The 26,223-nt window shown below is 41.0% G+C and overlaps 1 protein-coding gene across 2 annotated transcripts in view; it reads left to right on the forward strand.

Moving 5' to 3' along the window:
- CTNNA2 (catenin alpha 2) overlaps nt 1-26,223 on the forward strand; it is a 1,238,106-nt gene that overhangs the window by 941,381 nt on the left and 270,502 nt on the right. For both annotated transcript variants that reach the window (XM_032653512.1, XM_032653513.1), the window contains exon 8: nt 16,493-16,573. In XM_032653512.1, the coding sequence (XP_032509403.1) occupies nt 16,493-16,573 (81 nt within the window). The remainder of the gene's footprint in view (nt 1-16,492; nt 16,574-26,223) is intronic.

Here is a 26,223-nt window from a genome sequence, read left to right on the forward strand (position 1 = left end):
AGGCCCACATACTGCAAAAAAAAACAAAAAAAAAATACAGAAAACAACAAAAAAACCCACCAGAAGCCATCCTGGCATTCAGAGCAAGAATTCTGCTCCGAGACTTAGGATACTCATTTTCTAATTATCGGATGAGAATCAGACAAACGGATTGATATTTGCCACATGCTGTGAAAAACTGAAGAGCTTTCTGAGAAATCAATTAGGATTTCTGGAGACAGTCACATCTTCCCTCCCTGCCCTCACCTCAGTTCTCTTGGACTTTTTGTTAGCCTGAGTCAGTAATGCATTTAACAGGAAGTCAAAAACTCAACAAATCATTTCCTGCTGCACCTTGCATGAGTTTTCTAGGGCTGCCATAACAAAGTACCACAGACTGGGGTTTTAACAATGGAAATTTATTTTCTCACAGTTCTGGACACTAGAAGTCTGAGATCAAGGTGTCTGCAGGGTGGGTTTGTTCTGAGGCCTTTCTCTCAGGCCTGTAAATAAACAGGCTTCTTCTCTCGTGATCTTTCCTGTGTTTTTCTATATCTAATCTCTTCTTCTTTAGAGACACTATTAGGACCCACCCTAATGACTTCATTTAACCTTAATTATCTCTTTAAAGATTCTGTCTCTAAATACTGTCACATTCTGTGGCACTATGGGGTTAGCACCTCAACCTATGAATTTCTTTTTGCAGGGAGGGGGGCATAATTCGGCTCATATCACACCTCTACAGGGCTCAATATCGAATAGGTGCTCAGGAAATACCTGCTTTTTGACAGAATGGTCTACTGTTTGAAGTAGGATGTGGTGGCTGACCTCAGGGCACATAGAGACCAAGGTCAGCCTGGCTGCTGAGATATGCAGCTTACAAAATCTACCCTGGCTCAGGCCACCACAGATGGAAGGCTGGTCCAGTGCTGGATGGTTCTGCTGCTGGAGAACTGAGTTTAAGAAGCCTAAACCAGGATAATTAGATGTATGTAATATTGATTGATTTGTTAGTTCTTCTCTTTATTTCTTTGTTTTCCACTTAGCAGGTCTTGATTAATCACAGGGGAAAGAAGGCAAAGAGAGGGTTGGGATAGCCCTGGAGAAAGGGTTCTGGTGGGAAAGCCCTTCCAGGAGGCAACTGTTCCTGGGGAGCTCTCTGAATAGGGAGGAGGAGAGGGGACACCTGGGTACACAGCTGGGTGGTAGTAAGCCTGGCTTCATGCTGTTTACATGTGGGTGGGAGAGGGGGACAGATTACCCAGACAACTTTGAACGTAGAGCCATTCTGGCTTCTGCACAGGGAATAAAAGGACTTGAACCCATAACCCAGTGATTCACCCTTAAGATAGACTTACTGCTGATTTCAGTCCAGACTTGAACCTCCCTTCTTGTTCTTGGTTTCTGACTTCTATTTTGACTACTTATTAGTGCCGTCCACCTAAATGATAGTAACTGGATCCCTGGCCTGTTGTTCTGTTCCCTTGATGGTTCCTACTTTGGATCCAATGCAGTGCTAGAGTTGCCAAGCTCCAGGGTAAGGTCTCAGTCATCCTTTGCCTTAAACTCCACACATATCTTGTTTTCTTTCTTTTCTTTTTTTTTCTTTTGCCTTCTCCATATCATTTGATCTTTTTCCCCTCAGTTTTTTGTTTAGTGTCATGGATATATCTAATTTCTAATCCTAAAATCCCTGATCCATGGATTTCCTAATGGGACCAGAGTTTGCTTTCAACTCTCTAAGCTTTCCTTTTCTAAACCCCCATAAAGGTTTCTATGCTACCTTTTGTCCTGTTTAGAGATCAACTTTCTATTTTCCAAAATGACAACCATTTTACATCACTGCTTCATCGAGAATTTGCATGCCTGTTACTGGATTTAGTGAAATACACATACAGGTCAACCAGAAGGATGAAGTTACTAATCCCATGAAGTGTACTAATCCCATGAAGTGTCTAATGGGAGAAACAGATGAACAACCAGTGAGCAGATTATATACTTAAGATCTTTCTCAATTTTATTAGTATTTTACCAGCGAACTTCTAGAGTCATTATCAATGAATTAAAATAAAACTCTAATGATAGCTCTCTAGACTTTGCATCCTAGTAGAAGGCATACTTAGAAAAGAGGTGTGTTTTGCCTGCTCAGATCCATCTCTGGAGGCCCCACTTACCCAGGTGTGTATAAGAAATTAGCAGCTTCGCTCTCTGACTCCCTATCAGTATGGGGCAGACATGACAGGTCTGCTGTATCTGGCTTCCTGATTTCAGTCAGGCCATGCCTTCCTTGACGTGCCAAATAAGGGGGACTGAAATAGAATCCACTTGTGCTACTTCGGGGGGGTCTCCCTCTCCTGGCAGTTACTTCTAGGTGCTCAGTTTGATTAAAATCATTAGTAAGGTGTGTTCACTCCTGATTTCATTACCCATGCACGGGACTGAAGGAAGGAATCAGTCTCCAACATTTGTTCCCCATCTCTCACTAGCATAGGAAACCGCAGCTGTCGGGTTTGAGTTTCTCACTACTTTATTAGTAAAGTTTCAGGATCCATGTCTGGTTCTCCTTTTTCATGGCCTGATATTTGAATTGTGTTATAAATAGACTTTAAAATAGTGAAAATTTCGTGAGTGTTAAATACCACTCAGATGTCAAAAGATTTTCAAATGGCTAGTCTGTGTAAACGCAGATCCAATCTATAAAACAATGTTTTCTCCCTAGACAGTCAATCCATCCATCATTCTTCCATTCATGGTTCAGATGCTGGGCACTGTGCCTCTCCTGAAGAGGTTTACTATCAAGAGAGGACAAAAAGTCAGGGTCAGGAACCTGCTGATTTTCATGTTAGACTTGTAGACAGACATTTTGCATGCATTATCTCACCCCAATCTACAGCTAGGCATTCTTTTCACTATTCTGTGGCTGAGGACTGAGATTTAGCGAGTTTAATTGCCAAGAATTACAGTTATTAGGTAGCAGAGCCAAGATGTAACTTAATACTGTCTGTGTCTGCTTCAAAAATTGTTTGAAGGAAGGGAAGGCTTGGGAGAAGGCAAGAAGGAAGGGTACTTGGTGGTTGTGGACTGGCAGTTTCATTTGCATTGTCATTTTACCTAAGAATGAGGTAACACTGATTTCTTTATCAAAGCGTCCATCTCCACTTGCCCCAAGTCTTAGAGTCACAGCACTCAGGAGACTAAGATGACCCTTGAAGTTGGCACAACGTTTTTATTTTACGCTACTGTGTTATATACGTAACAGACAGACACATCACCAAACAATTTAGGTGTTGCTGCCAACCTGTTTCAGTAGATTTTTTCCCTAAATCCTGCTTTTTCATAGGATTGACGATATAATTGGAAGCAACTGTGGTTCAACTGCAGTTCAGCTGAGAGTGAACAGAGAAAATTCAAGCAGCTGCATTTAGCCTTACTCCTCACTTTTTTCATGAGATCTTGGAAGTCAGGGGGCAGCTATAGCCAAATCTCTGAGGGATGCAGGGTGAGACCACTCAGAGCCAGCTTGCCCAAAGGCTGTTCAGGGATTTGTCTGAGGGGGATGCTATGGCCTAATATCAGAAAGGACTCTACCAATTGCTACCCTGGTTCAGAGAAGGCAGAATTCTGTGTTGGCTCTGGGGTCAGGGAGAGCTTGATCTGGGCTGTGGAGGATGCTTCGGGATGGGGAAAAAAGGCAGAGTTAGCATATGGGAGATTAATATGGGGTGCTGAGAGAAACGCTTCTCTGAGAACTGGGAGGTACTTACAAGGGAGCAGAGAGATTGGGACCATGGGGAGAAGAATTTGCGAGTAAATTTTCAGAAAATGTTGAGAAATCATCAGAGTGTAGACTTGGGTTTACCAGCAGAAACTCTGAAATACTGCCAGATCAGGATCCTGTTTTTGAGTGTATGTGATCTTGCAAATTTGTAAAGCTCTCTATGCTTTAGAAAGATCAGCAGCCTCCTTTATTTCTGTGTCCATTGTATCTAGCAACCTTATTTTAACGTCTACATGTAGATGAGACCACGGCAGGCAAGAAATTTGGGGGAGCTGGTTCAGCTTTCTTTCAGGGACTTTTTCTGAAATGATTTTGCAGGCTGTGTCTGCTCTGCAGTATGGCTTTCCTTTTCGAATTAAGTGGATTGGTTACGAAATTTATTTTGGAGATACAGTGACTGATTCATTCGGAATTAAGCAGATTTGCCTTAATTGTGGATCGTTGGTCCTACTTCAGGCTTATTAGGAGTAAATCATTGTAAAACTCATTGGCCCCAAATCAGGCTGAGCAACAGAATTTCATGGCAATCTGAAATGCAGGTTCCTGGGTATTAATTGGAAAGATTTTGTTTAATAAATGATTCATCAGGTTGGGACCCACTGAAACGATCCGTGTATTTCCAGAACTTGTTTGTAATTTTTTAAAAGTTTATTAAACATACAGATTTCCAAACTACTCCAGAGCTACGGAATGGAATCTCTTGGTAGAGGAACCCAGGGATCTTCATTTGTAACAATTATCTCATATCGACAGTTTCCAGCCTCGGGTTATTGAACCTAAGACTCTCCTATCTACCTTCTCATTTCTGGCCACCACTTACCATCATTTAACCAGCAACAACCTGGGGACTTAATTCACCTAAAAGCTTACATTGGTGGCCAGTCACCATAGCCCTGCACTGTCAGAGACATGTGCTTGGGCACAAGCTGCTGCTCTTCTGGCTCTGTGAGTAGACAGGGATGAGCAATGGAGAAACAGCTAACACCCAAGGGCTGTGAGGGGCCCTAGAGGTCAGAACTTCATGATGGAGGATTAAGTCTCACGCAAGAAATTCTCTCAATTTGGGCTATTTACCCTCTTTAACTTATGGTCAAAGACTTTGCATTGTCATGAGGATTCAGTGAAGTGGGGCATGCTCACACAACTTGAAAATGTATAAGATGCTAGGATTATAATCCGGGCAAAGATTTTGCTGTGTGTATATTTTGTTTTGAATTTTTTTTTCCTGCAGCTGGTCTAGAGAGAATACGATACACTTTTTAAAATTCCCTGCAGACTTAGCGAACTTTCAGTAGGATCCCAGCATAGGAAGGAAAAAGATCTCAGTGTCTGGCTGGTCGTGATGCACATTCTCAACTCTCCCCCTTAATAGACACAGTGTATGCTACAGAGAGCAAAGTGTAATTTTAAGAACCTTGTAATTCTTTACAAATTAACACAGCAGATGGTGTTTATGGGAGCCACATAGTGAGGAATATTTGGGACGATGTGAGACGTGTGTTCCAGGGTTTCGGCCTGCTCTCTATTTAGTTTAGTTTTTAATTGTCATGCTGCAAAAAATGCTGTTTGCCTCATAAAGTTTTCATCAGTTCCAAGTGTGAGCAAAGGCCCCCTGAGGTGGTTCCGTCATGGGTCAGATTCCAAGCACTCTTAGTGAGAAGGGCCTCAGAGAGGTCCCTGAGTCACCTAAGCATGAGGAGTGCCCTATGCTTGGACCCTGGTCACTTAGCAGTGGTCTTGGGATATTGGTGCTGCAAGTGGGGAGCCGCCTGGCCTTGCAGTCTGGCTTGGGGGTGGTTTGGGAAGTTGAGAAAGAGCCCAAGTCTCGATAAGCAAAAGGGCTAACAATGAGGTTAGCAGCTCTTGACTGGGGCGTGCTAGTGTCTAAGTAGTTAAAATATTTCTTCAGTTATTTTGACTGTCCAGATAATTAAAAACAAAATATTATTCTCTCTTAGTTCCCTCATAGTGATAAGATGTAAAGTGGCCAAGACCTGTATGGTGGCTTTCCAGACAGTGCTGACCTTTTGGAGGGAAGTGTGAGAGGAAGCAGAAGGGGCCATGATATAGAATGGGGGGTGGTGATGCTGAGAGGATGGGGAGAGGTGGTCCTCACAGGCTTTGCAAGGACCAAGAAAGGTCAGATTTGATTTGGGGAGGAAAAAAGCCTTGGTCCTGAAGAGTGCAAGGAAATCTCTTTGGGGGTCCCCTGGGCATGCAGGAAGTGCCTGGCACTCCCAATCTGTGTATTTCCTCTTCCCAATGTCACCAAGGAAACTTCTACATTTTGTTCTGCTGTAAGGTTGGCAAACAGAAGCCTCCCAGATGCTCTCTGGGATGGCCTCTTTGTCCCTTAGAAGTGTCATTTCACCAAACCCATTTCTTTTTGGTATCTAGTGTCCTCAAGCTTACCTACTCCCATCTCCCACTATTTTGAAAGAAAAACTTGACAAAATCATGTACAATTTGTATGTTTCTTTTCCCAAGTGTGTGCATCTTAATCCTATGCATACAATCAAAGGCTTTGATTTCTGTCTTCTTTTTGCTCACATAAGATTTGGAACAGGCAAGGAAGAGAATGAGCATACAAAGAGGGTAGGCAATACTATTACTCTACCTGTGGTGAAGATACAGCTACTCCATTTCCACCTCTGCACACAAGTAGCCTTGCCCCCAAGGATCCATATCATGTCATTGTGTCAAACAGCCAGAATACTAATTATTGCATTTATTGTTATTCAATACATATTCATATGTACCTATGGATACATATTTCTAATTTGCTTGGTATCTAGTCTGTGTAAGGACTGTGCAAGAAACTTCAGTTTCAAGGAAGTGTGATTGGCTGACATCTTCTTGTCTGCTATGCACTGAATTGTGTCCCTCCAAAATTCATATAGTGAAGCCCTACCCCTAATGTGATCATATTTGGAGATGGGGCCTCTTGGAGATAATTAGGTTTAGATAAATTATTAGAGTGGGGCCCTCATGATAGGATTAGTGCCCTTTTAAGAGGGACACTAGAGAGCTTGGTTATGTCTGTTAGCGAGGAAGAGATCTCTCATCAGAGACCAAACCTGCCAGACCTTGATCTTGGCTTTCCATAATATTTCCTCCTGAATAGTGAGAAAATAAATTTATCTTGTTTAAGCCACCCAGTCTGCGATATTTTGTTGTGTCAGCCCAAGCTGACAAATACACTGTCCTTAAACTCCTGTACTTCTAATTGGGAAAAAGGGACATATAGGCATGACAAGTTTCCGAACAATAAAGGATTATAATGATGCATCTTATATATTTGTATTTTAGCTTTAGAGTGTGACATCTCAAATTCAATTAACAATGCAAGAGATTTGCACAATACACAGTAGTTGCCTGCATGGAAACTGGCAGTGAAATAAATGATATAGGTGGCTGTAGGCACTCGGGGGAGGAGGGGCTGCTGTAAGCTGGGAGAGCAGGAAGGTATGATGAAGGAATTACAATATGAACTGGCTCCTGATCCATGGGCAGATGAAGCCCAGGAAGGCCAAAGCTTGGGTTCCCCACCCAGATAGACGTTCCATAAACCAAGGTAATCCTCTGTCTGTTTTCTGATTTCTGTGAACTCTCAGCAATGTGGACCCAGTTATTGGCCTCTTTTTGAGATGGTGGAAAATGCCAGACTCCTGGGATCCTTTAGCTATTGATAGCTTTAACTGTAACTGAGTGGTTTGGGGAATATGCACTTAAAAATGAAGTGGAAGTTTAAATTTCATTGAAAATTAAATCGTATAATCAGTGTGGGTATATACATGTTTGTGTGTGTGTATAAAATCAATGGAAATTTGCACTTCGTCTTGGCTACTTTCATCTCAACTGTAAAGATAAAATGGCATTTTTTAGCAGTTTGCTCAGTTCATGGTCTCTCACTGGCTTCAAAGGCATGTGTGGTTAATTAACCATGGCTCTCAGCAGTCACCCAAGCTTGACAGCTGGGGGAAGGGGAGCTCTGATGAAAACTGTCTTCTAGGCAGTGTTGCCTGACAGATAATCACTGAGGGCTACACCTGTGTTGATAAAATAAATCAAGTAGCAAGAATTGTAACATTACACAGGTGCCAACCACTTCCTATGGCTTTGATCAGCAAATTGGGAAGTAGGTGAAATTTATTTTTAGGACCCCACATTTTCCAAATAATTCATCCCTTTCATACCTACCTCCTAATCCCAGGGGCCTACTTGGACCGTCCATCCTTCTCTCCACAAACAAGTGGATAGAAGCCCTTCCGGAGCACTTCTTAGGAGTTTTATGCTGAGTCCTCCAGGAGAAAATAAAATTCACTATCCACAAAAAGCTTGGGTTCTACACTGCAGGAACATGAGAACTTGATAAACAATGCAGGATGGTCTGTTGTTAACATCTGCATTATTTGGCCCAGTACCTAATAGAAGGATATGGTCAGAGGAGAGGAAGGTCTTCAGGGGCCAGGTCAGTCTAGAAGCACTCCCTGGAGGAGGATTTTAAGCTGTTACTTGAAGAATGGGTACACCCTGCTTAGGCAAATGGTTGAAGGGAGAATGACACCTTTCAACAAGGCACCAACATGAGGCAGAAAGTGTGTGAGTTGTTGAGAAGGAACAAATTGACTAGAGGTGTGGGCAACTACAAGAAGGAGGTCAAATTAAGAAGTCTTAAAATATAGGCTCAAAAGTTTACTAGGAAGGAGGGATGCAGTAAGAACTAAATGGGAACTGAGAGGAATATTGTGCCAAGGAAGTGAAAGCTTGGTCTCAACAGGCCATAATGAGGATGATGAGGGAGGCTGGTGTGGTGTTGAAGATGTACACTGGGGTAGCTGGGTGTCATGAGTGGAGGAATTTGAGGAACAGCAGGAATCCTAGAGACTTGTTGATGGACAAATTCTCAAGTTTAGTGAATGATCAGATTTAGGGGAGAAATATTATATTAGGATTTAGAGCTTGGGCAGTGATTAGTGCAGGGAAAAACTCTGTAGGTGAAACCAAGGCCTGAGCTCCCTTGGTTCTCTGAGCTGTGTACATGGGGTACTTGCTGGGGTTTCCCTGTCTTCCATGCTGCCTTTAAATTAGTTTGGTCTCATAGTTTAAGGTCTCTGATTTAGTCAGACCTCTTTGGTTGTAAGTGACAGAAATCCAACATCAACAAACGTGGGGGAATTGGTTAACTTGTGACACTAGGAAATCCATTGATAGATACTAATGGATTTAGGTACAGCTGGATTCAGGAACCCATGTGTTTCATTCACTGATATAATACAATTTGTTAAGTGTCTATTATGTGCCAGGCAAAGCTCCAGGCTGCCAGATATAATGATAGGTAAAGCCCTGACTGTACCCTCATGGAGCTTTATTTTTACAAGTTTAGTATATAATGGAAACTATGAACCAGTTTGTTTTGACTCCAAAAGCTGACTTCCCTTCCCCTTCTCTTCCCTTCCTTCCCCTTTCCTTCTGTTTCCTTTCCCTAGCATCTCATCTCTTTTCAGACCCAAATTAATCTCTCATCTCTCTCTCTCTCTCCCTCTCTCTCTCTCTCCTTCCCTCCGCTACCCCCACCACCCCCCACCTCCCAGCTATGCTTTCTTTTTATGGCGTCTATTTTGAAAGACTCCCTAACTAGCTCAAGGTGTATCTGCTGCCAGTTTATCAATCCCAGTGCAGAAAAATATGCCTCCTTCTTAATAATTTTTCCTGCCACCTTATAGCTGAATCTCACTGGTTCGGATGTTATCCTGAGTTTATCCCTGGGCCAGAACTCCTTGGTTGAGAGTCAGAAGGAAAAATTAGAGGGTTTACCAAAAGAACATGAGGTTGCTGGGAGAATGAAAACAAATAGTGATGTGCCCTGAACTCTCTGAGTCAGGCCTTCTCTGTGCACCACCTGATGTGTGTACTAACATTGCTATGCTAGTAGGTATGGTCTGGGAGTTTCACAAATAATGCCATCCTGCTGTTTTAACCTTCTATATTGATGATTCTTTCCTTGAGCATTGATGAGGCCTGGCAGAGAAATGTCAGACACATTTTTGCCTTGACACATTTTCATCAGTTTTTCCCTTTCTACTTTTATCCTCCCACCCCTATCCCAGAGTCCAGGAAAGCTGGGTTTTTACGTGGTCAAAGTATCCTGATCGTGGGTTTGATGCTAAACTTTTATCCATTCTAAAGAGGTATTGCCCATTTCTTTTCTAAGAGAAATGTCCATAGCTAGTGAAAAGGAAATATTTAGAAAGGTTCACATTCTCAGACTGTGATTGACACCGAATATAAAGGTATTATGAAACATTCAAATTTTTGGTGCTATTTGTAATAAGAAAATGATTTCTACATGCAGGGTTTGAGGGTAGATGGTCAACCCTCCAAATATGATAGGGTGACTGCTAGATCGATGGATAATTTTTTCTCCTCCCTCCTGTTGTCTAAATCATAGTTTTAAATGACAGGAAAATGTGTGGGAGATGGAGTGCATGGCACATTATTGCTTTCTGCTGTTCTGATGATTTTGACTTCCATCTCTTTCAAATGACAACAATTTGAAGACTGGGCATTTGATTAGCTTCCCATGCATTCAGCACAGTAGAGTCATCGCTATACAGTACTTTGAAGATTTCTCATACATTCAATCAAGTTTGCAGGTACTGTTGAGGGAAAGGAAAAAGTGATAGACATTTGCTTTCTTACAGCCATTTCCCACATATTAATATTGTTCCCGGAAACTAACATGAAACCACAGATCTGATGGAAGCACTGAGATAGTAGATTTATATCCTCAGGTCCTCCATGAGTGACTCCTTGTACTGAATTATGTGTTTAATGTGGAATGAGGGTCTGGGATGGGGAACAGCCTTTAAACAAATACACAGTCAATTTCAGAAATTTAAAAATTACTATTCCTTACTTTTTTGTTTTATAAATTAGGGAGTTGTGAACTATTCAGCATACAATTTAAATGTACTACATATTTATTCAGTGTTTCAGAAGGGATGATGGATATTTAATAAAAGGGAGAGAGAGAAAGAAGAAAAATGAAGACACTCTTCTGATAAGTAAAAGGGCTTTTATTTCGCAAAAGGACAAAGGATAGTTTTATTTAAAAAATGAACTAAGATATTGTCTTTTTCTTGGAGAATGATTGTGAAAAATCAAAATTTCAATTAATGGCCTCAATCATTTTTGTGTAGGATTAAACTGAAAATATGAAAGTCTTCTTGACAGCATCTAATACTTTGGCAAACTGGACTTGAATTTAGAGCCAGAGGCTGGGAGAATAAAGGACCCCCTATAAAAAGCCAAATCAGGAAATTCATTCCCTTCCCTCTCATCAATTCAAGCTGCAGATCTACCCCAAATGTGTTTTGTAAAATAGAGCCCAGCAACTAAAACAAATAAAGTTTAATAAACACGCATCTCCCTAGCACAACAGATGGCAACTAGGAAAGCTGCCTGAAGCAGTGTGAGAGATTGCTCGCGCCTGTCTTCTTTTTCTTTTAATAATGATATTTATTAAATGGCTATCTCTATTGCAGACTCGTTCTCTGTAGGTAAAGATAAAGAAGTCAAGTAGGGAGCAGTCTGAGAAAGGCACACAGGGTCTGCAGACAACATGTGATAGGGCGGATACACCTCAAACCGAGATTTTTTTTGATAGCCTTTGAAAAGAAACATGAAACTCTATAAAATCACAGAATCCTAGGATTTTAGAGATGCGAGACGGTTTAGACATGGAATGGAAATGGCCCTGGGCTGGAAGTCCGGAGATCCTGGTCAGACACTAGTGAGCCATGTGATCAGTGATTTTATCTTTCTGGGTTTTGCTCTTTTCATCTTTGAGAGGAATGAGGGCGTGAGGAAGGAGAAGAAATTGATTCAGTTACCTCTGCTGGGTCAGGTACTGTGCTACATGCTCCAGATCCTATCTCTTTTATGTTCACAATAATCCCGAAAGCAAGCATTTATCCACATTTTAGAGATAAGAATACCCTGTCTGACAGCCAATTCTAGCCCATTCTGCAGTGCCGTGACAGCCTCCCTACAAGGGAAGCGTGGTTAAATGTTCGGGCTCCCCCATTTCCTGGGGTCTGTCACTCATCTCTGGCCCCTCCATTGGACAGATGATAAGTCTGGAGTGTAGAGACGTTGCCAAATCACTTCGGTAGTTATTGGCAGAGAGTGCTTATAACTGCTTTTCATTTCCTTCTGTTCAGCAAAGGCAGGGAATAAAGGGATGACTGGCTGAAGACCACACACTTTTGTTTACTAGGTGATGGTGTGAAAATGAAGACGGAGCTCTCTCTTCACTTCAGTTTGTTAAACAATTTTTAGTTTATAGAGCCTGGAGGGTCAGGGAGGGAGAGTTTAGGTTAGGCTTCTGGTTGATTCCCTGGGAACTAGAATTTGCCCACGATGATCAAATCTTTAGTTATTTAACAAATATATCCAACAACCTACTATGTAAAAGACATTCATCTGGAGTTTCGGACCCTTATTTCACCTCTTAGAATATCCCAGACTAGTCGTTTAAAATGAACCACCCAGAATATTCCTTCCTTAAACAGAAATAACTCTTCTTTAGGAATTCTAGTCTGTGGCAAGGTTTTCATATATTATCTGCCTGAGTGGAGAAAGTCGAAGTCCAGGTGATCTAAAAATAGTTTCTGTGTAGTTTTCAAAGCAGTACTTTCATTTTTTTCCACAGTAGAAATACTTTCCTAATTACCCTGAATACTGTTAATGCCTTTTATTGTTTCCTCACATTGACACCTTGATTGATTGTCCGGCTAACCTGGTGAAGAAGATAGGGCATATATTATGCTATCCATTGTGCTCATGAGAAAACTCAGACATAAAAAATGAGCAAATCGTTAGGCCAAGATCACATAACCTAATAAGGAAGGGCTGACACTAGGAGGCAGGAGTCTTTCTTTGTTTGGTCTCTCTCAATGATTAGCTTCCTGTCCAATTTATGTTGTTAATTTAAATGTATTTCTACCTGAGGTCATACCAGAGCACAGGAAAATATGGAGTCATGGGCTGCTAGTCCCCATTTACTATGTAAATCTGAGCATGGAGGGGTTACTAGCCTTGTTCCTGTGCCCCTACCTTATTTTAAAAAAAAATTAGTGCTACCAAAGGGCCAGTGAATGGATGATTTCAGCGGGTGACCCCAGTTTCCTAAGCTCTAGTTCCAGCCTTACCTCTCTAAACTATGAAAACAAAGATGGCACCCAAGTCAACTGCAGTTATTTGAATTGCTTTCAACCAAAGATTTGAAAGCTCAAGACACCAGATCACAAATATTATACAAAGAGAATCCCAACAACATGGGGACCTGGAATGCTAATGTCACCGGAGATGCTCTGAGCTTGCAGATCAAACTATAGTTGGCTGTAATCATACTATAAAGAAGCTCCTATAAAAATAACATGTCTCTACAGCTAGTCAAACCAATCCCTTCACATCGTGGAGAAAAGGATGGCCCATTCCACTCACTGTCCTTCCAGTACCTGCCTTGCTCTTTCTTCTCTTGATGCTACTTTGGCCCTCCCTCTTTCCTATTCGAATTTTGCCCAGGACTTAAGGTCTAGCTAAATCTTCCCATCCCTCTGTGAGATTACTGACTTCCCAAATGCAGCATCTCCTTCCTCTTTGGAGCATCTTATTTAGCCCTGTAGGGTGTTAGTCTCTCTGTGGAGTTGTTAGTCTTGTTGCTCTCACATTGGGGTCACTCACTGGATTAGGAGCTCCTCAAGTGTGAGAATGTGACTCTCACTTTTTGTGCAGCCCCTGCACCCCCCTACCACCAACCCCCGGTGACCAACATTATGGCTCACATCTCTGGGACGTGTGCTATACAGTTGCTGGTTATTGATGCCAGATGGGTTACAGAATCCCATGTTGCCCAGCTATTCACAGAATGTGTGTCTGTAACCACCCTACTTACAAGTTTGAGCATCCCCATTACCCCTGGTAGTAGGGTTGCTGAATATAGCACATAAAATTATAGGACATCCAGTTAAATTTGAAATTTAGGTAAACAATGATATTATTTTTAGTCTAAATATATCCCCTAATTATTTATTTATTTATTTATTTTGTGGTACACGGGCCTCTCACCACTGTGGCCTCTCCCGTTGCGGAGCACAGGCTCCGGACGCGCAGGCCCAGCAGCCATGGCCCGTGGTCCCAGCTGCTCCACGGCACGTGGGATCCTCCCGGACCGGGGCACGAACCTGTATCCCCCGCACCGGCAGGCGGACCCCCAACCACTGCGCCACCAGGGAAGCCCCCTCCCCTAATTATTTAAAATTTAAAAATGTTATCTGACCTGTACTTGGGTGACGCACCTTACTGGACTCACCTAATCCTGGCCCTGTCAGAGCTTGGCTTTATTTAAAGTTTTGATACTTGTTCAGCATGGATTTTTTGGCATTAATTTTGAGTTTTTAAACTATTGCATGAAACTATTGTTTATCTTGATTCCTGAGTTCTTTGATGACCCTTTACATTTTATACCTGAGGCAAGTGTCTCACTCCTCTCACCCTGGTCCCAGATCTTCTGTCATCCTCATGGTCTCCTTTGTAAACGGAGATAATGATATGTCGCTGGCAGGATGCAATGAGCCCTGCCTGACACAGTATTTATTCAGTAATTATTTTGTGTATTCACACTGTCTTGACTTGTTTTACATTGGAAAGTTCAGTGATCCAGTCTGCTTCTCTCACAGTCACATTTTAAAACAAACTCACAATTGTTCATTTTTCAAGGTAAGTTTTTAATTACTCTCCTATATGGAAAGGGCTTGAGAAATCTATGGTTCCAGAATGATTGTGGTCCAGACCCCCGTACAAGTGCCCGTATTCTGAAGGCAGACGTCCTATTTGCAAGGAGGAAACCAAAGAGAAAAGAAACAGCTCTGGCTGCTAAGCTGGTGTCACACCTGACTATGGAGAGCCAGGGCGCTGCAGTTACACTCACTATGTGACAGCAGTCCTCGGAAAATTAAGCAGCACATCGTTCTTCTCCATATACTTTTGTTTCCTTTTAGCTAATTGTATGCTGATATTTCAAAGTTGTAAATGTTGCTCACTTTATTTTAAGCTCTTTCTACTTACAGAACTTCAGAGTGTACATCTGAGTGGGTCAGCATTTGAGTTTAGGGAGTGGAAAAATGGTGATGGGGATTTGTAGGTTTTAAATGATTAAAAATATGCACATATGACCTGGCTTTGGCTTTTTCATGAAAAATCCTATAGGATTACACATCGACCATTCATTCAAGAAAAATTGATTAATTAAGCAAGTTGTAGAAAAGAGTGACTGCTTTAAATCTAGGTATATGTAAATCAGTTGTGTACATATCAGCCTTATGCATCCAGGATTTTGCCATTGGAAGAGAACATTTAGAAATCTGTCCGATGTTAATTTCTATGGATCCTCGAAACACATTATCCCATGAGGCACAATTTATGACCTGGGATCTCATTTCAATATATACACAAATTACTGCAGAGACCTACTTGGTTTTACAGAGTCTGAGTATGGAACAAGAATTGGCCTGCCACTAGGACCATAAATAAATAGATCTGTAGGGTGTTTGACTAACCTTTAGATAATTTAATAGATTTGACAAAGATTCTGAGCACAATTTTCTCTTCAGAGGAAGATAATGCCATCCATAAAGTTATGTAAGTTTTTATCCATGGGAATCTTGTTGCTGTTGTGTTTTTAGAAAGATAATGGAGGTTCTGTTTGGTTTGGTTTTAATTGTGTTACTACAGCAATGAAAAAATAGAAAAACAAAAGGGAAAACAGAAACTAGTCAAACTTCCAAACTTCCACTGAATAATTTATCAAGATTATTATTATTATTATCTTTTGCCTTTGCCTCTGCTTGTTACAGTCATAAGGGAAATTTTCCTCGTGACCTCAAGCTGTGGGTTCCTTATTATCATGTGTAGCATTCCACTGCATGGCAGAACAAAGATTAAAACACTATGTTTTCTAGTAAAACATCTCTTTTGATTTTGATACAGAAGTTACAAAAAGGCTTGTGATATATTGGTATAAAATTCTGAATTCTGATCGTTTACCTTAACTTTCTTTTCTAATTTAGTTTTTATCTCAGTCATATTCTATTCAGAAGTGTGCTTACATAATAGAAAAACACAAAACATTTGTGTTTGAAGGCAATAACAAAACATCCTGTGTTTACTTAACTGCTGAATGTCTGGAGAAGGGAAGAAAACATAGATTTGCATGGAGTTGAATATGGACATACGTGTAACCATCTTGAGAATGTATTGATTTCATCATTTTTTACTACAGAGAAAATCAACTTTAGAGACAAAGTTGTATTAGCTGTGTATTGAAGAGAACCTTTTTTTTTTTTTTTGTGGTATGCGGGCCTCTCACTGTCGCGGCCTCTCCCATTGTGGCGGAGCACAGGCTCCGGACGCGCAGGCTCAGCAGCGATGGCCCACGGGCCCAGCCGCTCCGCGGCATGTGGGATCTTCCCAGACAGGGGCATGAACCCGTGTCCCCTGCATTGGCAGGCGGACTCTCAACCACTGCGCCACCAGGGAAGCCCGAAGAGAATCATTTTTAAAAAATGGCTTGAACTCTACAACTCAAGTGTGTTTCTGAATTTTTTTAACCTTTAATGTCACTAACATTGAATTTTTCTAAATCGGAAATTATTTCTCTTTTCTTAATAGACTGGAAGAAAAGAAAAAGGAGATCCTCTAAACATTGCAATTGATAAGATGACCAAGAAAACAAGGGATCTAAGGAGACAGGTACTGTTTTTGTTTTAGATTCATGGTACTTAGTGGTGGTTTACTGAGAATGTCCTTTTTCAGGGTACTGTGTTAGAGCTGATATTCAGCTCGCTATTCTTTATAACATCTACATATACACAGGAACTTCTCATCAACAACTTAGAGTCTGCTGAACAGAGAGATGTGACAGGTGCAAAGGGTGTGGTGATGAAAATAATCCCTGAGGTGAGGGAAGGTGGGGGAGGGAGAGCCCTCTCACTGGCCAGACACAATCTTCCCAGGTGGAGAGGTGATGCATTCTCTGCCTTCTTCATCTGGTTTTCAGTTTTTCAGACCCAGGTGTGTAAAGAACCAGCCTCTGATTTCTTCTGGGTCTTAAACTCCCAAGGCAATCAGTGAATAAACAAGAATGCCAATGGTTAATGAGAAACACAACTCTTAATCTGATGGGCTAATTAAGATCTCTGACCCAGTGTATTTCCTCAAGGATATAAATCTAGGGGAAAATTTGCTTATCAGATGGTTGTTTGGGAAGCAGGGAACCAAAGCAAGGAAAGACAGTTGGATGATTTAAATGGCTAATGGCATGATTTGTCTGAAGGGTCCATGTTGGGGGAGGGGTGAGAAATCTCTAGTCAGGGCCCCTTTTCATCTTGAAAGTGCTACATGAACACTAGTACATGTTGTCTATAAGACAGTAAGTCTTATTTTATATGTTGCCGTGGTGAACTTCACTGTCTTCTCTCTCTTCTCTAGAAGAGACAATACCACCCATTAAGTTCCCAAAGAATTCCTTCATGATTTCTGCCTGAGAGGCATCCTGTCTCTTGCTGGTAGCTTTTGCATATATCCATCTCATTAAGTGTTGATTGTGTTGGTCATCTGGAACCAACCACAGCCCTGCGGTAACACCTGCTTTACTTTCTCCATCTGGAAAAGCTGGACTGTCAGGGATGCATCATCTAACACTCAATCCTGCAGTTTGTCAAGTACAGACAAGATTAGCAAGGTGCCTGGGCAAGAATAGCCAAGGAGCATCTTAAAACATGTTTGAATGAGAGGAAAACACCACTTCAAATCACTGCTGGGGAGCTTCTGAGCTCTCTTCAGGATGTCACCAGAAGGTATAGACACATTTGAGCTAATGTCCTCTAGAAGATACCACAATTAGTTCTGGGATATGAAGACTCTAGTTTGCCCAGCTAACAAGCCCTTTTGGGGAAAGCATTTTCTTTTTATTTTACCTTGAAAAAGGGAGAATAAAACATTGCATTCTTAGGCATTATTAGGTAACACTCAAAGAGCTGTATGGCCAGGTCTGCTTCTCCTTGCCCTCTTAGACAATCTTTCCATTACAAAGCCCCCATATGATATGAAATGATACTGCTAGTAGGAATTGGGATTGGGGTTGGTGGAAAACAGTGAATCAGGTGTCTGGAGCTCAGGGTTTTACTTCTAGCTCTGCCACTAAACTGGCTGTACGACTGTGGATCCTTCATCTCTTGGTCTCCTTCTCCTATTTGTAAAAGTAAGAAGCCAAACTGGGTCTGTAAACTATTTTTGAATGAGTCCATTTATTTTCCCTGCCAGAGGTCCTAATGCCAGATAACTGCTGGTTTTAAAAGCAGTGGGAGGACATCAGGCATCTCCTCTAAGGTTTGCCTTTGGCTAGATTGTCAACAGGCAAAATCCATGAAACGAGTCTTCCCTCCCCCTCTAGGTCTTAGTAGAGACCATTCTTTTACATTCAGGAGCCAATACCCTTAAGTTCTCTGCACTCGTGGATCTATCATCGGAATTTTTTTTCTCTCATTAGGAAGGAATGGATAAAGTAGTTTTCACCTTGGTGTTACAATTATCAATAAAGTGTCGACTCTTTTAGCTGCGGACAGTGGTGAAATTTGAAGGTGGATTCATCGTGGAATTTTAAAGCTTTGGTGACAAGATCCTTGGGGAGTTTCTTTTAGGGTGGCAGTAGAAGGAATATGTCATCCCCTCAAATCATTCCATGTATAAGATTTTTTTTTCTGCTCACCTTTCCCAAAGATTGAGAGGAATAAGTGTAAAAGAAAGTTGTTTTATGATATTCAGATCCAACAGTTATGGCATAATTTCACACCACATCCCTGAATTTGATTCAAACATCCTTCTCTTTCCCAGTATGCCTTTCTAGAACTAAGATGGTCCTCATCTGTCAGTTCCATCCCTATCTATATGTTGGAATATTTTAATCTGTTTTTTCGCATTTCTTCTGTTTCCCCATGTACACCTGTACTGGTACAAAAGCTGTTCTGAGTTAAACAGAAGCTACCTAGCATTTCTGCAGATGGAACATGCAAGGAGTCTGATTAGCTTGGCTCAGGTGGATCTTCAGTTTAGAGTTAGGTAGCTAGTTAATTGGATTAAAAAAGTTTTATCTGAGTTTCTGATAGCAGCTATGTGGTGGCCCAGTGAACGCTAGTGGTTCAAATAAATGAAAACTGAAACACTTTCTGTTCCTTCAATTACAGACAGGCCTTTGTTAGAAAACATTCAAAATGATAACCCTCAGCTATCTGGCTCCACTTCCCCGTACACCTATATTTCTTTAAACAATATTTAGAGAAATTAAGTCACATAGGGAAAAAAGCCTAAATCAAAGAAAAATATTTCTAGTGACTTTCATAAGTTCCCACTCTTTCCACTTTCTCCCTCTTCCTCATAGCCCTAAGGTTGGGCAGTGTTCTTCAGAAGGTAACCCTGGAGTCTTGCAAAGCTGTAGTCACCAAATTAAAAAATAAAGTCAATTATGATTATTATTTTGAACTTGCCTAATGAAAGTGGAGTTAAATTTGTAAACACGTGAAAAAAAATCAAGTAATTGAATAAAAAGGATTTCTGTTTAAGTAGAATTTTGAACTAAGTAGAAGTCCATTTTTTTCAGGCAGTATGTCCCAAGGAACTGGGGAGTCATAAATTGTGAAAAAGTTTGCAGGAACCCAAGGGCGTTATTTCAACTGATTGGCATGGATCCATCTTGCCAATTAAACCCATGAGAGTGGGCAGTGGTAGAACAGAATCCTTTTAAGAGTATTTTGTTTGGAATTAAAAATGGATTTAGGGGAACATCACTGCCAGCTTTAAGCATTATGTTTTAATTTTAGAGCTGTGGGCACAGTATGCCCCATGTCTGAGCTACTGTCACTGCTGTGATTCTGGAATCAGCCCGTTATAAGAAAAAAAGCTTTTGGCCGAGTCTCTGCCTGAGCACCTAGTAGCCCACGCAGTCTATCCATCCCTTAGAGAGGGCCCAGTTGGTGTCTGCCAGCTGTTCCTTGATGTCCTCCTTCTATGTACCACCTGTGAACTATTCTAGGCATGGTCTCGATTTTCCTTAAGCTTACAGTGATGCTGGTTTATCCTGATTATTATTTTGGTCCTTGTATTAGTCTTTTTTCCTCTCCCGTTGCGGAGCACAGGCTCCAGACGCGCAGGCTCAGCGGCCATGGCCCACGGGCCGAGCCGCTCCGTGGCATGTGGGATCTTCCCGGACCGGGGCACGAACCCATGTCCCCTGCATCGGCAGGCGGACTCCCAACCATGCGCCACCAGGGAAGTCCAGTATTAGTCTTTTTTTTCCCCCAAGTTGATAAGCAAATCAGGACCCAGATGTTTTCCTATGAGAAGCTAATAAATAGTAATCATAACATGTTAGTGTTGCTAAACTTAGCAACTCTCTCTCGTTCCCCAAACCAATCAATGGACTAATTCTTATTCCTTCACCCTTAATAGCCATCATAATAATTCCAGCAATGAGATTCAGTGTGTCAGCTTGACGAAAGTGTCAATTTTGCTATCACAGTCAAAACAGTTTCAAAAGACAACCAAACCATGTATAGAATGCTTTTACATCGAGATGCATACTTAATAGAATGGATTATATAACAAAGGATTACAAACAAACAAGCAAAACATGCCACTGGGTGGCACATTAAAGGTTGATTTACCAAGATCCTGCCTCCAGATAGGACTACAGAAAAAGCTTCCAAGATTAGTAAGAAATAGTTACAGCTGAAGATTCCTCAGCTGTCCCCTTTGTGACCCAATTCCGTATATAAGAACTGTGGCTAAAGGTGGGTAGTCATCAGCGAGACCTTGTCAAATCACTATCCACAAAATGTAAACTAAAAAATAGCTGACATATATTGACTGCTTACAATGTGCCAGGCACTGTTCTAAGTTCTCTCTACAAATGGACCCCATTTAATCCTCATGCCAGCTCTGTGAGATAGAAAATATTGTTACCATGTCCATTTTACAGATGGGGACATGAAGCCAAGTAATGCACCCACGGCCGTGCAAAGTATGGATTCATGGAGGTCCCAGTCCAGGCAGTCTGGCTGTGGGGTCTTGGCTCATAATCATTCCCCACCCTGCCAATCCATAGACCCAATGGATACAGTTGGGTCACCCATATACTAATCTCCTTTGGGGGAGGCAGTTGGGGAAGAAGGAGGGTTCATGTAATATATAGAGGTGCTTTGTGGTTTTCAACAGCACCTTACCACCATGGGGTTGGGGATGGGTGACATGTATGTACTTCAGACAGAAAAAACGTCTGTGGTGCATGTCAAAAATAGGGTTCTTGTTTATGGTAGGATATCATCTCTCAGGCCTCCAGCTGTTACGGTTTACTGGAACCTTTTTTTAAAAAGTGCTATTATGTTTAGGTAGCTGGCTTCTCAAAGCATGAATTATAGACTTTCCAAAACATTTACAGAAAAAGGGGAATTTTAAAGCATTCAATTCTTTTTCTCACATCTGCTGACGGGGCCAATTATTTTTAGATTCATTGTAAGAAAACATTTTAAAATCATTTATTTCCAGACTTGAAGCTGCTTTCCTCATAAGGATATGAAACTATCTATATGGCTACAATTTAAAAATTATGAAATAAAATATTGATTTCCTCCAAATGTTAAGGTTTGTGTTCTTCACATTGAAAACCTATGTCAGAGCTAACAATCCTGGTCAGATTACCCCTAGGTCAGATTGCAGTGCTGCTGTAGAAATGTAGAGACCAGAAAATGATCATACAGCAATTGGGGTTTAAAATATAGACCATAAGCAACTCTGGGACAGCTGAACACAAATGTCATCAGAAACACCAAAATCAGAATCAAAAAGGCAGAAGAAGAAGAGCATAGGTAGAAGAGAGCTCAAGAGCACTCTGAAAGGCGATCTTTGGACAAGCCCCCTGATCACGGTTGTGTATTCAAGCTACCTCTACCTTAGGAAATTCCTGTTACAGCAGTCCTGAACGTCAGGCCACCACATATTTATTTATCTCCTGGAAAACACTCATTAGGCCAAATTCAAGGAACATGATTTTATCCTTGCCAATAGTTCTTAAAATATCACTCTTTCCTTTCCAAGCTCTTTCCTTACAAAGACACTATTCAAATCATGGAGTAGTTTAATTGATTCCTGTGAGCCAGCATGTGGTCGATGGTTCACACATGAACACAAGCTTGTGGAGGATGCCAAGCTTGACCTGTCTCTCACTAATGAGTCTAGATCACAGAAGGAGTCCAGTAGCTTGACCAATATTGATTAATCAAATAACACGCCGTACTGAGCAGAGGGCTCTGTAACACATGTATGAACAGGAAACCGCCAGCCCCAGAAGTCAAGGAAAAGTGGGATGGGGAAGGATACATAACAATGTCTGAGTCTCAAGAGAATGTCTGAGACATTCAAGAGAATGTCTGCTTTTGGTCCTGTCTCTGACACCTCCTGTCCTAGGCAATGAGAATGCCACGTAGAATCTTGATCCTGACACTGGAAGATCCAATATAGGATTATAAAAAAAATTCTATCATATTTTCCAGGATGAAACTCCTAAGCAGGAAAATTTGGAAGATTTTCAAAGATGATGATTCAAACAGCAAGGATTTTTTTTTTTGAATGTCCTTTCAGCTTACCCAAACATTTCAGAACATCCATCCAAAGTGCAGTCATTTAGTTCAGCTGATTCCACCTCCTATCTGTGTTTCGAGTGCATTCCTTCCTCTCCACTGCCATTGGCACTGCTTAATTGCTTTTCACAAAAAGGATGGTCACAACCTCATAACCAGTGCCTTGATCCCAGGCTCCCTGCGTTCGGCGCACTGTAGCTCCAGCAGTCTCTTAGACCAGTATTAGCACATCTTCATGACTTTGCACTTGATGTTACTTCTACCTGGAATGTCCCCTTCCACTCCTTTTAATTTTTTTCTTCCAGGAAAATTAACAATTTTTCCAAATGCCCTCCCTTCCTCCTTTTTTTTTTTTTTTTAGGAAAATTCACAATTTTTCCTACAAGGCTTAGCTTAAATGTCACCTTATCATCACAACTTTATCCAATTTTTATAAACAGGGAATCCCACTACTCGGCATATACCCTGAAAAAACCAAAATTCAAAAAGAGTCATCTACCAAAATGTTCATTGCAACTCTATTTACAATAGCCCGGAGATGGAAACAATCTAAGTGCCCATCATCGGATGAATGGATAAAGAAGATGTGGCACATATATACAATGGAATATTACTCAGCCATAAAAAGAAATGAAATTGAGTTATTTGTAATGAGATGGATAGACCTAGAGTGTGTCATACAGAGTGAAGTAAGTCAGAAAGAGAAAGACAAATACCATATGCTAACACATATATATGGAATTTAAGAAAAAAAAATGTCATGAAGAACCTAGGGGTAAGACAGGAATAAAGACACAGACCTACTGGAGAACGGACTTGAGGATATGGGGAGGGGGGAGGGTGAGCAGTGACAGAGCGCGAGAGAGGCATGGACATATATACACTACCAAACATAAGGTAGATAGCTAGTGGGAAGCAGCCACATAGCACAGGGATATCAGCTCCATGCTTTGTGATCGCCTGGAGGTGTGGGATGGGGAGGGCGGGAGGGAGGGAGACACAAGAGGGAGGAGATATGGGAACATGGGTATATGTATGGCTGATTCACTTTGTTATAAAGCAGAAACTAACACACCATTGTAAAGCAATTATACCCCAATAAAGATGTTAAAAAAAATAAAAAACAGGGTTTATTCAGTAGGCTCCTAAAGCATTTTAAAATAGCTTTATTATGACACTCTTTGCAGTCGATTTAAGTTTATGTGCTTTTGCTTGTGCCTGTGTCCTGATATTCTTTGTTTCCTCAAGGCATATCTTAGTGCCCCAAATAAAGTAAGCTGCTACCACACACGTGTTGAAAGGATGAAGAATCCTCTGTATGCAGCTATCCTACCCCAAAATATCCCAATCATCAACTTCCCTCTGTTCTAAGCTCTCATGTCTTTGCTTCTGTTGTTTTAAGAACAAGATTTGTTAGCTTAAAAAGTCCATTTTTACTGTGATAATAACAACTTTTTCCATCTTAAGAGAGAGCTTCTATGCTTTAACCCAGATGTCTCCTGCTGCTGGGCTGGCTTTAGAAAAGTCAGCTCAAGAACCTGCCAAAATGCAGATACAAGTATCCCCCACTTTCTGAAAGTCCATTTTATGCCATTTTGCTTTTATGAAATACCTACATTAGTTCTTGTTTTTGCTAACTGAAAGAAACCTGGAGGATTTTTGCTTTTACAAAAGAAAAAAAAAAAGGTGAAACGCAAAAATCTGTCCAGTATTTTGCAGCCAGCTCTTATACAGGCCGCAGGCACCGCGAGTAGCAAGAGTGGCGCCACCAAGCCCCTTCTCCGGGAACTACACTCAGCATTCAGCTGCCATAGCTTTGAACTGTGTTTATAAGCATCTGTGTTTTATCTTGATTTATTTTGTGAATCCATTGGCAAGATGCATCATAAGGTAGTTGCTTCTTCGGTTTACAGCATTTCGGCTTACAAAAGGTTTCATAGGAATGCTGTACTTTCAGATAGTGGGAAAAACCTGTATATAGCTCCATCTTGAGAGATTTCTGATTTCAGGTACAGACGGTGGTAACTTAAACTCTGTATCATGATAAGCTTTCTAGGTAATTGTGATGTTCTGGCAGGTTTGAATCCCACTGACTTTGTTTCTGATGGTGGGAACTTTTAGATCTCATTAGAGTCCTTTGGAAGATTTACTTGAGGATTCCGGAAGTCCTCCAAGTTCTCTCCAATCCATTTGGCATCTTCTAGACCTCACCACTTCACAGATACAATACTTGTTTTAAGGGAGGGAGAATCCAAGCTTGAGCCTCTTCTCCCCATGGGCCAAGATTAGAAATGGATGGTCTAATTGTTCACTGTGCTGTGTTGAAGGGCTTGGCAAGATCTGTGCTTTCTGGAGCAGGGCCAAGTGGAGGTGAAGGGGAATGAGGCAGTAGCCTACGGCACATAATTTTAGAGGGAACCAAAAAAACTGAGTAATCGAGATAAATAATATTTTCTGCAGTATTTTAGAAAATTGAAATTAATGCAAAAAAATTCATGATGAGCATCTTATCAACATTGTAAATAAAGACAGGATCAGTAGCAAGGCAGTGCTGAGCTATACTGAAGCCTGAAGCAAAAGAAAAAAACAGCAATACTGATCCTGTTTTTATTTACAGCGTTGCTATTTTGTTTATGATGGTGACTCTCCTTAGTCTTGGCTCTGCTCCAGAGCTTCTATTTCTTAATGTCTTTACTGCACCTGCTATATGAGAGAGTTTACCCCCAAAGTCTCAATGTCACGCAGTTTTCTTTTTTCTCCTACATTAGTGGCAAAAGGGCTGACTTTTAAATTTTGTGATGAGATGACACCTTGGACTCCAGATTTGAAGACCTATTTGAATTGTGGTGTCTTTTAGGTTGTCTTGCTACAAATGCATTTCTTTCTGTTTATCACAGTGATAAGAGCTTTTTTATGGCACTCTGAAGTGCTTCAGAGAAAATGGAGAGCATTTTAATACTGCTGATTTACTCTTTCAGGTCTACAGTAATTTCCTTACTGCCTCATTATAAGGCTTGGCTTAATTTACTCTACACATAATGTTTACTGATGCACATATGGTGCCACATTTCAGGAAACTGTACCCAGAACAGGTATTTTTGTCAGGCTGGAGCATGGAAAATTTCCTTCGTATACAGAAAAAAAAAGGTAAGAAATTTAATCATTTCAGCAAAGAATGTCCTCCAACGAGAGGGAGAAAAATCACACCCATCTTTAACTTTAGAAAGAAGGATACAGTCTCTCATTTTTTTAATTGGAGTATATTTGCTTTACAATATTGTATTAGTTTATACTGTATGGCAAAGTGAATCAGCTATATGTATACATATATCCCCTTATGTTTGGACTTCTTTCTCATTTAGGTCACCACAGATCTTTGAGTAGAGTTCTCTGTGCTATACAGTAGCTTTTCATTACTTATCTATTTTATACACGGTATCAATTGTGTATATATGTCAATCCCAGTCTCCCAATTCATCCCACAGCCCCCTTTCCCCCTTGGTATCCATATGTTTGTTCTCTACGTCTATGTCTCTATTTCTGCTTTGTAAATAAGGTCGTCTATACCAATTTTTTCAGATTCCACATATATGCGTTAATATACGATGGATACAGTCTGTTTAAATGCTTATTTTAAAAGCTGAATGATGATTATATGTGTATAAAGATTTGCAGTTACCCCTAAAATCAGAGGGGGATAGGAGTGGGGGA

Source organism: Phocoena sinus, chromosome 13 (assembly GCF_008692025.1).
Source record: "Phocoena sinus isolate mPhoSin1 chromosome 13, mPhoSin1.pri, whole genome shotgun sequence".
Classification (NCBI taxonomy): Eukaryota; Metazoa; Chordata; class Mammalia; order Artiodactyla; family Phocoenidae; genus Phocoena; species Phocoena sinus.